The 14,664-nt window shown below is 37.3% G+C and overlaps 1 protein-coding gene across 2 annotated transcripts in view; it reads left to right on the top strand.

Moving 5' to 3' along the window:
- The window catches only part of dennd4a (DENN/MADD domain containing 4A), a 40,982-nt gene extending 26,497 nt beyond the window's left edge, over positions 1 to 14,485 (top strand). For both annotated transcript variants that reach the window (XM_051134953.1, XM_051134952.1), the window contains 12 exons: positions 1,295 to 1,417; positions 4,634 to 4,753; positions 5,518 to 6,425; positions 6,855 to 7,080; positions 8,594 to 8,685; positions 8,769 to 8,944; positions 9,025 to 9,118; positions 10,119 to 10,337; positions 10,471 to 10,588; positions 11,202 to 11,355; positions 11,468 to 11,532; positions 12,722 to 14,485. In XM_051134953.1, the coding sequence (XP_050990910.1) occupies positions 1,295 to 1,417; positions 4,634 to 4,753; positions 5,518 to 6,425; positions 6,855 to 7,080; positions 8,594 to 8,685; positions 8,769 to 8,944; positions 9,025 to 9,118; positions 10,119 to 10,337; positions 10,471 to 10,588; positions 11,202 to 11,355; positions 11,468 to 11,532; positions 12,722 to 12,858 (2,432 nt within the window). In that variant the 3' untranslated portion in view covers positions 12,859 to 14,485. The remainder of the gene's footprint in view (positions 1 to 1,294; positions 1,418 to 4,633; positions 4,754 to 5,517; positions 6,426 to 6,854; positions 7,081 to 8,593; positions 8,686 to 8,768; positions 8,945 to 9,024; positions 9,119 to 10,118; positions 10,338 to 10,470; positions 10,589 to 11,201; positions 11,356 to 11,467; positions 11,533 to 12,721) is intronic.
- Positions 14,486 to 14,664: the final 179 nt, after the last annotated feature.

Raw genomic sequence — 14,664 nt, 5'->3', positions numbered from 1 at the left:
AGTAATGATGCTGAAAATGTAGCTTTGATCACAGGAATAAATTACATTTTAAGATATATTTGAACAGAAAGCAGTTATTTTAAATAGTAAAAATATTTAAAAATTGTACTGTTTCGCTGTACTTTGGATCAATCAAATGCAGGGTTTGTGAGCAGAAAAGATTCTTCATAAAAAAAAAAAATCTTACTGTTTGAAAACTTTTGGACTGGTAGTGTATGTTAGCTTAGCAACATACTAATAGTAAACTCTTTTGAAATGAATCATAAGTTGAGTCTCTAGGCACATCATATGAAAAGAAAGTATGCTTAGAACTTCTGACTTCTGACTTCTGAAAGATTCCACTTTTGAGATTCCATGTTGGTTAGTAAACGTCATTACTTCTCCAAAGAAATAATCCTTCTGACTCGGTTCCACACCACAGTGTTTCATTTCTCTTCAAAACTGTTAGTTATATCATCAGAGTTGTTTCAGAATAAAGATAACCCCCTTTGAGACGCTAGCCTGCTCTACAGGGGAGCGTGGACTCAATATCATTTCCCACTGTCAGAAAAACTTTCCATCATTTCACACAAAGCCAGGGTTACTTGAGTTTTGTGCCTGAGGAGGTACCATCGCTCAGCTATCTCCCCCTCCGTACTCGGGCTAGATCCAGCTTGCCTGCTGAAGCAGAAAGACTTTAATGGGTCCAATTAAGATGAGAGTCGATAGCCGCCTCCTCAGCCACTACAGTTCACAGTCTGCGCTTGATGTGATCTCCTTTCTCACACAGCCCCCTGTAAACAGCATATTAGAGAAGGGCATAAGAGGGATTTCATAATTAAAGCAAGCTGTCTTAACTCACCACCTCTAAAATGTGCAACTTTGTCATGCAGAATGATTTCATCGCACACTAAAAGGACTTTAGGGAATAAAGAGCTAATTGGTTGATTGCATGAATTTACTTTTCAATTTGTTCAGTCCAAGCTATATTAAATTAATAAACCATTTAAAGTTTTTTTATACCCCTAAAAACTGTTTTGTTAGATTTTGCTTGAAATGGACATGTTTGTTTAAGAGATATTCTCCATTTGAAAGCCCTCAACAATCTTCTCACAATGTGGGTGGCTTTATTTTTCGTTTTGGATTAGAAAAGACACTACACACATGTTCTTTGATTTCTCTTGGTCTGTTGCCACTTTGAAATATGATGCAATCTTTGGCCAGAGAGATTTTTACATCCCAAACTGTTGTGTTTTGAAATATGTTACTTGTTAGTTCTCATGCTAACTGTCTTTCATACTGTTCTTCCGAGCAGATGCCAGTGATCTCGACAGCGTCAGCCACGGCAGTCTGGACAGCTCTAACGATTCGGCGGAGCGAGTTTCCATTGATACAGACTTCACTAAAATGGATTCCAGTGATGACAGATCCAGCACAGGTACCCGGTCTGCTTTCAGTCTTGTCTGTGTTCTCGTTCCATCATCAGTTCTCCACTGCGCTATCGGCACAACAGGACGTGCCTTTCTCTCCTTCAAACTCGTCAGAAGTCTCTAGGAGAGTCATTATTTTTCTCTGTGGGAGTGAAAAGACATCTATTCCTCTTTTTTTCTCTCGCTTTCAGTCTTTCCTCATTTTTTTAAAGCACACATTAGTATAACACATTTGGTGCAGTGAACAAAAGCCATGCGCCCATTCACACGCCCCCTCAGATGATCCAAATGAATTTTGAATGCAACTTCAAAAAGAAAAACATGTATCAGGTTTATTACAAAAAATATCAGGTTTAATACAATTAATGGTTTCATTATGAAACAAAACTAATGTTTAAAAGTTAATATTTTTCATGTTAATAGTTTTGTCTTATTTATGGTCACCAAAGCTGCTTTCATTTGATAAAAAATACATTAAAATGGTCATTTCTATTTCAGTGCATTTTAAAATGTATTTTTTTCTGTGACGACAGCTAAATTTTCAGCAGCCATGCTGAAATATGCTGATTTAGTGCGCAAGAAGAATTTCTTATTGTTATAAATGTTGAAAACAGTTATGCTTTTTAGTGGAAACCATGATATATATATGTGGACACTTTGCTGAATAGAAAGTTCAAAAGAACAGCATTTATTTTAAAAATAAATCTTTGGTAACATTATAAAATTTCTTTGCTGTCACTGTTGATCAACTGAATGCATCCTTGCTGAATAAAAAATATTAATTTATTTTTTTAAAAATCTTACTGACCCCAAACTTTTAAACAGTAGTGTACAACATTTTTGCAGTATCTTTAAACCGAAACGGGTCTAGCAATCATCTCCATACTAGGGGGCCAACAGATATGTGTTTTTCAGGGCTGATGCCGATATAGATTATTACAGATCAAGTACACCAATAACCGATATTTTGAATCGGTTATCGATATATATGTCTGGTGTAAACATGAAAATTAATATCAAAATTACGAATATCAAGGGCTCTAACAAAAACTTTCTTTAAATGCTTTTAAATTATTTTACCTGAAAATCAGTTTTAAAAATAACAGACACTGATAACCATTAAAATGCTTAATATGGGCACCGATAATCAGTCGACCCCTACTCCATACTCTTATGGCACTCATAAAAAATTAATAATAACAAGTGACAAAGACAAAAACTTTCTTTAAATGCTTTTAAAAAAATTTATCAGCAAATCAGTTTTGAAAATAACCACAAAAATTCTTAATATCGGTGCCGATAATAGGCCAGGATGATAATCGGTCGACCCCTACGCCATACCCTCATATCACTCATTAAAAATTTTGAATAACAAGTGCTCTGACAAAAACTTTCTTTAAATGCTTTTGAATTATTTTATCTGCAAATCAGTTTTGAAAAAGTCCAATACGGATAACCATAAAAATGCTTAATATCGGTGCTGATGATTGGCCAGGCCGATAATCGGGTGACCCCTACTACATACCCTCTTATCACTCATAAAAAAGTAAGAATAACAAGTGCTCTGACAAAAACTTTCTTTAAATGATTTTAAATTATTTTATTGGCAAATCAGTTTTGAAAATGACAGATACCGATAACCATAAAAATGCTTAATATCAGTGCCAATAATCAACCAGGCCGATAATCAGTCAACCCCTACGCCATATTTGAAATAACACGCAAATCAAGTTTTGAAAATGACCGATACCGATAACCATAAAATGCTTAATGTAAGTGCCGATAATCAGTCAACCCCTACGCCATACCCTCATGTCACTCATAAAAAATTTGGAATAACAAGTGCTCTGACAAAAACTTTCTTTAAATGCTTTTAAATTATTTTATCTTAATAATTTTCAAATAATTATATTTGAAAATGACCGATACCGATAACCATAAAAATGCTTAATATCGGTTCCGATAATCAGACAGGCCCTACTCTATACCCTCATGTCACTCAAAAAAATAAATCAAAAGATTGTTGTTGTTTTTGTCCATAGAATGAAAGTCAGTATAGTTCAAAACAGCATTTTTAAAAAAATAAGTATATATTCTGCACTCCTTTCTGTTCCACAGAAGGAAAGTAATAAAATGAAAGCAAATGAGCAGGACTGCAGTAGGTGCCTGACACCAATGTCTGACAATATGTTAAAAGACAGAGAAGAAAGCTCCTCTATATGTTCGAACAGCTTTTTGAAGTATTCTAAAGCTTTAGGAGGCGATGCCCATGGAGGAGATCTGAGAGATGTACGGTTTGACAGAAGAGGCTCGCAGTTACTGAGAACTGTGTAGCAGGAGTCTGACTGAGGAGGCGAGAAAGGAGAAAAGGAATGACTAATGGTGTTATTTTAGCTCACCTCTGGAGGCAGTACTATGATGTGAGCTTTATGCCCCATCAGCTTTCTCAGTGTGGCTCAAAAGCAGCCACCCTGTGAGTGTCTGTCAGTGTTTCTGCCCTATTATGGTATATGAGAGAGCAAATCAGTGCTCCTTTTTGATGTCATGTTATCATGCGTTATGATGTGCGATGCTAAAATAACTTTGTTTGAAGCTGTTCTCCTATGAGTTTCTGTCTGAGTCTTTATCTAGCTGCATCAAATCAACCAAAATCAGTAAAGTAATACTGAAGTATGCAATGCAGATTTGTGAGGCATGAAAAATGTCTATTAGACCTTCAAAACTCTAAAATTACTATTTTATCAGGTGATTTTGGTGCACACTGTGATGTTTTGCACATTTTTTTTAGGAGTGTTTGTTCGGAATTGCACACATCCCTGTTGAAAATAAAACAGCATATGCTGGTTAAGTATGTTTTGAAGCATGCCAGCTGTTCTGAGCTGGTTCTTAGTTGATTACGAGCTGGTCCTAAACAGGAACTAGTTACTTAGGATTAGCACATGACCAACTTCAACCAGCTCATGACCAGCTAAGGACTAACTAAAGACCAGCTACCATGCTTCAAAACAACTAACCAGCATATATTGTTTTTTTGTTTTTTTTTTCAACAGGGATGATCTCATAGTTATGCTCTGATAGCAGAAAAACTGTTAAATGCTAAAATAACCAGGTTATGATAAATATGCTTTGTGCTCTGAATTACTGAATAAAATCTGGGTTGTGAAGAAAAACCAGTAAAGAACCACTGATCTAAGTGTTTGTTTCTATGTACTGTTTGATTCCAGGTGGTCAGTCTGATCAGGGCTATGATTCTCTGTCTAAAGAGGAGGTAAGGTTAGGAGGAGGTGAGGAGCAGAACTCCTCTCCAGACATGAAGGAGAAGAAGGACAGAAACTCTTGCACATGTGAGTAACACAGTATGCTTTTGTCCCTAAACATACACAGAGTATTTGAGTAAAGTCCTAAATAACAGTTTTTTTTATTCAAGAGAATGGATGTGGTATGTGATAGTGACACTGTAAATTAATGCTGTTCTTGTAAACTTTCTATTAATCAAAGAATCCTGAAAAAACTGTATTTTGGTTTTCATAAAACCATTAAACAACACAACTGTTTTCAACATTGGTAATGCTTAGATATAATTCTTGAACGCCAAATCAACATATTAGAATGGAATTTCTGAATTGGAATTTCTGAATTAGAATTTCTGACGGATCATGTGGCACCGGAATAAATTATATTTTAAATATATATTACAGTAGAAAACATTATTTTATTCATTAAAAATATTTTAAGAATTTTAATAATAATATTTTTTATAATATTACTGTTTTTTGATCAAATAAATGCAGATTTGTTAAGCAAAAACTACTTTTACACTATTACATTTCTAGCATTTCAAGTAAATTAACATTGGCATATAAATGAACAATTACAGACAAACATGAATTAGCAATGAATAAAATCATATCTCTAATAATAGTTGCCCTATATAGCATATACTGCAGTGTAAGCAGTGAGCAGTACAGTAGTATTTGATTACAAACATGAGTTGCACTGAATGCCTCTATGATTCCACCTAGTGGTAAAGTGTGGCACTGCAAGTTATTAAACTGTTTATTTATTTGCTTCATTTTAACAAGTGTCTCTGTCTTATTTCAATATTCAGTGTCTCAGACTGTACTCTCAAAGAAAGAGGATTCATCTCTTGTGGTTGGAATCCATCCATCTGCAACCAGCGGGGAAACCAGTAATGTCTTTCCTCAAGCCCTTCCAAAGACAAAAAGGCCAAGCTCTCTGGATATTTTCGGAGGAAAGCCCATAAGGCCAAGCACGCTGGACCTAACCCCGGATAAGACAGTAGAAGAACTCAGCAATGAATCTGTTCCAACATTGATAGAAACGGAAGCAGTGGGGGGCGTCGTGAGCCCACCTAAACTTGCCGTCGAGAGGACTGTTAGCTGCACAGTTGCCATGGAGAAAAGAGTTGCCATGGAGAAGGAGCATATCGGCGTGGAGAGGAGCGTGAGCTGCAGCAGCGCTCTTGGACGAGTGGTTAAAAGGACAGGTATCGAAGCAGGGTTTGATCCTCTGTCCCTCATAGTGGCTGAGACTCAAGCCCACAGTGAGGGCGATAATCCAGACACCCCAACCGCCCGCCGAGACCTGGCTGAAGAGATTCATCACTACATGAACAACCTGAGCAGCCCGTTAAGCCAGCGTTCTCTCAGTGTGGACCTGAAGGGGCATCAGACTCCGTCCCCTCACAGCTCTCCCCGCATGTCCGCAGTGCTCAGCTCCCCCAGCACGTCCCAACTCCAGCCTCAGCCACGAACAAGACTGTTCTCATCGCCCTCCCTCCCTCAGGGCCGTATGCGCAAGGTCAGGGAGCAGCGGCCCACCTCCCTCGCCTCCCCTTCCTCACCTACTCCCTCCTCTTCCTCGTTCTCCATGGACTCTCTGCTCACCCCGACACTAGATGTGTTCAAAAGCAGCTTCCTCTCTGCTGGGAAGGGCGTTGCTGAGAAAGCCAGCCGACTGTATTCGCGACTTTCCTCCCAGACGTCCATTGCCCAGGTACATATGACGTTTGGAAGTTCTGACTTAAAGGCATAGTTCATCAAAAAATGAAAATTCTGACAGTAATTACTCACCCTCATGTTATTCCAAGTCCGTAAGACCTTCATTCATCTTCAGAACACAAATTAAGATATTTTTGATGAGATCCAAAAACTTTTTGACCCTGCATTGACCCTGGACATTGTTGAAATGGTCCATATGACATCTGTAGTTCACCCTTAATTTTATGACTTTGAGGTCAGAAAGTTCTCAGATTTAATAAAAAACTTCTTAGTTTGTGTTCATAAAACAAACAAAGGTCTTATCAGTTTGGAACGACATGAGGGTGAGTAGAATATTCATTTTTGGGTGAACTATCTCCCTTTAATGCTAATAAATACCTTGTCTTTGCCGACGCTCTTCACCTCTCTTTCTCATCCTCTCCAGGACCTGAACTCTGACCGGGTCAGTGTGTCCTCTCTGGGGTCCGGTGACCCTGATTGCTCTTCTCTGATTGAGAGCGATTCCTGTGTAGACCCCGATGCGCTCTCCTCCCCACAGCGGGATGCCGCTCAGCCCGTCACACGTCCCAAAAGGAGCCCGTATAGGAGCAACCACTGCCTAGAAAGCCCATCTGCACCACCTAGACTCTACCGCCAGTCTTCACTCAATGGTGCGTCTGCTGGATTCAGTGTTCACTACACTCCTGAAATAAATAATCGCTATGCTTTGCATCATCCTATATTCTTATAGATATGTCCAGACATAATTAAATTAAATTAAATTAAATTAAATTAAATTAAATTAAAACAAGAGTTAACATAATGAGCCACACTTTATTTTAGTTCTGGGTTTTCAAGACAGTGAATTATGGAAGACGTGACAATTTTTAAGGGGGAAAAAAGACTGATGTTCTCAGAATTGCAAATTTATATCTCACAGTTCTGCAATTGCATGCTATAAAATCAAATTGCAGTGTAAGAATTGTGAGTTTATATCTTGTAATTCTAACTTCACAACTCACAACTGCATGCTATAAAGTCAGAATTACACAATATAAACATGCAATTCTGAGAAAAATGTCAGAATTGAAAGTTTATTTCTCAGAATTGTTAATTTCTCAATTCTGATTTAATAGCTCACAATTGCAAGTTCATGCAATCCTGAGAAAAAAGTCAGAATTGTGAGTTTATAATAATTTTGACTTTATTTCTCAGAATTGCAAGTTTATTTCTCAGAATTGCCCAATTCTCACAATTCTGAGAAAAAAATACACAGATTTACAAGTTTGTATCTCCCAGTGTTGGCTTACTTTTTCACAGTTGCGAGTTTATATCACAATTCTGAGAAAAAAACTTGCAAGTGCGAGGAAAAAGTCAGAATTGTGAGATAAAAAGTATTTTTTATTCAGTGGCGGAAACGGGCTTCCATAGCGAATTGAGGACATGTGTTTAAGGAGAGAAACTTAGCAAAACAGCAAAAATTACATACCACATCTTTAATATTTATTTTAAATGTCTCCCTCTGTTCGGGCAAAACTTTGTGGTTTCTCCTGAGTAGTATAGGCTAAAAATAGACAGTGTGCTAGAAAATTACCCATCAGGCTCTCCCATGAGTAATGCTCGTTATTTTCCGGTCCTTTGTCAAGATTACAATGTTGTACAATTAGAGAACCAAAGAAAGAGAAGGAGCTATGTTTAAATTCATGCAGAGGAGTGATAATTCTTTGAAGAATTCTGTTGTAAAGATGAACTTATTTGTAGCATTTCCGGCCTATAATGCGTGATGATTCTGGTGGGTGATTAAGCATGTTTTTGTATATTGAGTGCTGTTTGTCGTTCATGAGGCTGGTCATTGTTTCTGCTCCAGCAGCTGCAGAAGTAGGCCAGTAGACAGGGCTGTGAGTGCGTCTGGCTCTGCAGTAATGGGGTCTGAGAGGGGCTCTTTAATCAGGCTGACGGGGGTTGTGCTGGAGTGCTCCCCAATCACTCGCATCCGCATACACGCTCTTATCCCAGACTTCTGTAGAGCCTCTCTCCTCATTCAGCGCCATCAGAATTAGCATTCATAATCCCTGCAGGCAATCACCTTGAAATGTGACTTGTTTTGGAGAAGATTGCTCTCTGATGAAAAACATCATCTTTTTGCCGCAGGGAGTGACTTTTGTTTTGTCTTTTGTCCTTCAGGTCCTTCACTGACAGTAATGAAAGCTCTGCAGACCCCAGACGCCTGTTCTGATTCCAGCTTTTCTCAATCCATGCAGAACTACGCAGTTGAAGTGAGTTTTTCAATGGCGCATACAGTATGTTGAAGTATTACATTTGCAGGAGGTATTGTGGCTAACTTTGTTTGACTTTCTAGGTACGTATGTCCAGTTGTTCACGCTGTAACACCTGTGAGAGTTTGGTGTATGATGAAGAGATCATGGCTGGTTGGACAGCTGACGATTCTAACCTCAATAGCACGTGTCCTTTTTGCGGCTCTCCGTTTCTGCCTCTGCTCAATGTGGACATCAGAAACCTGGGTGACCAGGAAAGGTAATTTGGTCTGCATTCAAACAATAGACAATTCTATGGAGATACACCATTTCTAACAGTTTTATTTTATATTGTTTCAGATCCCCCTCTCAAGATTCACACACTTGCCAGACAGACACTGCAGATGAATTACCACAAGTTTATGATGCCACTGGCAGTGGCAAAAAAGACCCTGTAAGAATACATTAATCAATCTACAATTCATTACTTTTTCAGTGTTTTGGAATCATATTTTGCTTTATTATAATATTTATAATGATATGCAATCCCTGTTGAAAAAAACACCATATGCTGGTTAGGTGTTTTGAAGCATGGCAGCTGCTTTGAGCTTGTTGAAGCTGGTCCTTAGTTGGTCATTAGCTGGTTTAAGCTTATTTAAGCATTTTTTTGAAATATAAATTGCAGATTATCTGAAACGTGCAGTGATTTACATTCCAAAAGATGAATGTCAAGCATGCAAAATATGTGCAAAGCACACACATTTGATTTAATGCCAAATGAAAGAGGTTCGTGAGCCAAAGTTTATTTATACAGCACATTTTCCACACACTAGTAGTTTCAGTTTTGCTTTAAAGAAATTCTTTTAGGCTTGGCATTTATAATAAATGATGCTTTATACTTGAATTTTTTATTCCTGTCTTTTTCAGAATGGCATTAAATTCTTATCTGTGCTTTTTCTCTCAACAATGCAATTTTGACCCGTTGCTTATTTATTATTTTCCAGAAAATATGGTATTATGTGATATCTGATATATGACCCTAGACCACAAAACCAGTCATAAGGGTCAATTTTGAAATTTAGAATAATACAATATTTGGCTGAGATATGACTATTTGAAAATCTGGAATCTGAGGGTGAAAAAAAATCTAAATATTGAGAAAACTGTCCAAAAGAAGTTCTTAGCAATGCTATTACTAATCAAAAATTAAGTTTTGATATATTTACAGTAGGACATTTCCAAAATGTCTTCATGGAACATGAACTTTACTTAATATCCTAATGATTTTTGGCATAAAAGAAAAAATCAATCATTTGACCCATATAGTGTATTTTTGGCTATTGCTACAAATACACCCGTACTACTTCAGACTGGTTTTGTGGTCTAGAGTCACATATTTCTGTGGCTCAAAAGTTGATTATGCTGGTAGTTATTTTAATGTTTCTGTGCTGCAGGAGCCAGTAACAGTGCCCTACTTGAGTCCTCTGGTACTTTGGAAGGAACTGGAAAGCTTGCTGGAGAACGAGGGGGACCAGGGCATCTCATCTGCAGCCATTGTGGATCACCATCCCATTGTGTTCTGGAATCTGGTGTGGTTTTTCCGTAGGCTGGATCTGCCCAGCAGTCTGCCAGGCCTCTATTTGAGCTCCAAACACTACTGCAGAGATACTCAGGTGGGTTTCAAGATTTCTCACATGATGTTCCTCATCTTATTTGTGTTTATTTACAATGCATAGAAGTTTTGATGATATCACTGTATTTCTCTATATAAGCTTGTATGCTTATTGTTTATGTTTATTTCTACAGCCTTTGCAAAACTGTGCATCAGAAGACAGTAAGAATGTCTTAGTACAGATCCTGTGGGACAACCCCAGACTGCATCAGGACCCCATCAAGCCCTGCTACTTGCTCTGGAAATCATATTGTAAGAATACGATTCAAATATATATACAATCTCATTTACACAGAGCTTTGTGACTGTTAATGTGCAATGTTCCATTAGGATATTTTGTAAAATATTGATTAATTTTTGATTAGTAATATGCATTGCTAACAACTTAATTTGGACAAATTTAAAGGCAATTTTCTCAGAATATATATATAAATATTTTCTGCACCCATTAGTTTACAGATTTTCAAATAGTTGTATCTCGGCCAAATATTGTCCTATTCTAAGAAACCATACATCAATGGAAAGCTTATTTATTCAGCTGTATAAATTAATGTATAATCTCAATTTTAAAAAAACTGACCCTTATAACTGGTTTTGTGGTCCTGGGTCACATTTAGGTGCCAGTATATCAGATAGTAGGCTCTTTTTACTTAGTCGTGTTATTTTAGCATTATATATATATTTCTAATATGTATTTGAGCTTTATTTAAATTATTGAAAAAGGTTTAGTAACTGCATTGAAAGTTTAACAAAATCTATTAAATATACTTCAAAACCCCCTCAAAAGCTTCAGCAGCTTTTGCAGTAGTTTTGCATCCGTGTACCAGCCATCTACTTTACATTGGGTTCATGTTTTTTTAAATAGGTGCAAATCCTGCAGTATCTGAGGAGGAGGAACAGGCTGTGAGCCTAGAGCTGCTGCAGAGCGTCGTGAAGAGCATCCAGAGGAACGACGTCTACCAGCCCATGAGTCAGATACTGCAGCTTCTGGGCACCAGACTGGGCTTCGTCAGACAACGGTAGGAGAACAGTGTGAAGTGTTTAAACTAAACACAGAAACAGTTTTAATTAACATTTTGACAAGCTTAATGACTCTTAATGACTCATTTCTCTTTATTTTGTCATATGCAGGAGCTTATATAGAGATATCCTGTTCCTGTCTTTGGTGGCTTTGGGGAAGAGTAGCATAAGTATCGGTAAGCTGACTGTTTTGATAATATGTTATATGAAAGTTGGGTTCACGTTTATTCAACAAAGACACATTGGACATATTGCATTGTTACAAAATATTTGTATTGCAAATAAACGCCTTACCTTAGAATCCTGAAAAAAAATCATTATATTAAATATTAAATATTAAAGCGACCCCTGGGTGTTAGGACTTGTATGGCTTAATATATCGTAAATTATGTCTGAAATATGTAGTAGAAAACCCATGAAAGATTTATGTTGTTTAAAAATCCGTTTTTATACATATTTTGGACTATGGGGGCGCTAGGGATGGGACAACAAATCATTTTGTGGATCGATTCTGAGATCTTCCGAATGCATCGCCATTCTCTTTGGAATCGATTCTGAGCTTAGATTTTAACTTGTGCATTCGGCTGAGTCATGTGCAGCATCGTGACAAGCATCAGCATGTTTACATCCTTACAGGATGGCATCTAGCATTACTCATCTGCCATTTGAAAGCTCTTTCAGTAGCTGTGGTCTACTAAAAGCCTCAAAGGCATCAGAGCTGAAGTGAAGAGAACAAAGACGCAGGTCTTTAGAAAGTTTTATTCATCCACAGGCATCTTCCCATTCTTTTCTCCTCTTCTTGTCGCTAGGAAAGCAGTGAAGACTTATATCGGTTCTCTTGTTGCCCTTCAACTGAAAATTACAACCAAAAGCCGCACAATGTGGCATTGTATCAGTATTTTATTTTCCGAGTTGTTGCGGTAAAAATAGCAACAGTGCAGTAGTTCACCAAGTGCAACCATTTCACATTATTGAAATATTGGCGCCCCCACAGTCCAAAATATGTATAAAAAAACAATGTTTTTTTTTAATAACATAAATCTTTCATGGATTTTCTACTACATATTTCAATGAGAGACATCATTTACGTTATATTAAGCCATACAAGTCTAAAGACCTTGTATAACAATTTTCAACATTGATAATAATGAAAAATATTTCTTGATCAGCATGTTAGAATGATTTCTAAAGAATCATGTGACGCTGAAGACTGGAATAATGACTGCTCAAAATTTTAAATGAACATCACAGGAATAAATTGTTAAAATGGTGATACGTACTGACCCCAAACTATAATGTATGTCTATGAAAACCACCAAACATAAGCACTAGCATCATTACTAACATCTTCGTTTATTCTCACAGATGCATTCGACCGTGAATACAAAATGGCATATGACCGTTTGACACCCAGCCAGGTCAAGATGACCCACAATTGTGACCGTCCACCCAGCGCTGGAGTCATGGAATGCAGGAGGACCTTTGGGCTGCCCAGTCTCTGATTCGCCTCCTCTCATTCCTCCCATCCATCACACAGGAAGACATCCAAAGAAGGAACACTTTCATCCATGTGATCCTGAACATTCATCGTAACCAAAGCTACCTCTGGCTCCCATGAGGTCTCTTTCGACACAAGTCCTGTCTATTTATGTGACTGTTCTTCGTTATACACTTCTTGTGAATACGCCACTTCATATGTAGTCTTTGACCGTATCCATTTTCTTGCATTCCCCCCTCACTTTTGCTCTTCCATCTGCCTAATTTTCTGCCTGACATGTTTGAATCTAGCACCGCTCAGGTAAACTTGAGTTTAGAGGTCATTGTAGAGTAGGAGCAATATCATTGTGCTCAGGTCATTCCATCGCTCCAGTAAATCATGGAGTGGAGCATTCGGGACCAGTAGCTATAGAACAATCAAAACGATCACGTTTAGGACGCATAGAAGCACAACGAGCAACCCCAACAAACACAGTCCTCTTTTGGCCGTCTAGCGGCGCTTGTATATTTCACACACAGAGAGACTTTGTGTACATAGTCTTATTATTTTGCATATTTGTATTATACAGTTATATTTTAAGACTGGAATTTGTTACAATTGACGTGTCTCCATTTGTAAAGACTATGCTGTTCGTAGTGTATAGGTTTGTCGTCCTGGTCCTGGAGACCAGCCATATGGTGACCGTCAGTCGTGTCTTCTTGAGGTACAGAACTGGACCAAATATAAACTCTTGACTCACAGTTTACATGGTGAGAAATATTCGATGAGATTTTGAACTGAGAAATGCCTTACCTTGGGGCGAAGAACGGTACGGAGACAAATTTACAACAGGGTATAAAGAGCAACATAGCGAGTATAAAATAAAACGGACTGTTAATGTGAATGTAAAGTCAGCATTTTACACCTACTTACATAATCCAGTGTGTTTGCCATGAAGGTAGTTTTTTTTAAAAAAAAAACAAAAAAACAACATTGCTTTATATTGTGCAGTGTTGCATAAACATGAGTTGAGACACATAAAAAAGTACCTGAAGCATACAAGCACTTATTTACTCAGTTCAAACTCTTATGAATTAAACATGCGGTAACTGGAATTGTTATATTTTAATACTATTCATTTTTTATCATTACGTTTATGAAGATGCACTTTGAGTCTGTGTGGTTGGGAAGAGGATTGTTAAATGCAATGGATTATAGATAATAATACATGTAATTATACATAATGACACATCAATGGAAACAAAAAACAAAACAAAACAGATAATACTGCCCGGGGATGAAAAAAACTTTGTTTATTGACCTGATGCTGTGTAAAACTACAAAAAACACAATTTACACTGCTGTTAATGTTTAGCAGTTTTTCTATCACCTGCTTTTTACGTCCATATGGCATGGTAGTGAAGCAAACTGACCTATTTCATGAAAGCTACTTTTAAACGGTTAATGTATAAGGTGATTTGTTTTGTTTGTTTGTTTGTTTGTTTATTTTTTACAAATCATTTTATGTTAGGGCAATGTGCTTTACATATCACTCCTTTTGTTACTTCTATTTATATTTGTATATATCATTTTGTCAGATCTGAGCCAGGTCTATAAAATTGTTTAGAACTGTAAATAAACACTTAAATCGACTCTTGTGTGTTTGTGTTGGCTTGTTCAATGAAACGGAGCAAGGTAAAGTCGCATTTGAAACCCCATTTAATTTTACACTGAACCGACAAATGAATATTTACAACGAGCAACTCTCAAGAGAGAAATCAACACAATGTGCGACATTTGAAAATGAACAATCCTTGCCTCTATTCAGTAG

Source organism: Labeo rohita, chromosome 18, assembly GCF_022985175.1.
Source record: "Labeo rohita strain BAU-BD-2019 chromosome 18, IGBB_LRoh.1.0, whole genome shotgun sequence".
Taxonomy (NCBI): Eukaryota; Metazoa; Chordata; class Actinopteri; order Cypriniformes; family Cyprinidae; genus Labeo; species Labeo rohita.
Note: the sequence above shows the minus strand (reverse complement) of the source record. Positions and strands in the feature narration are given on the sequence as shown.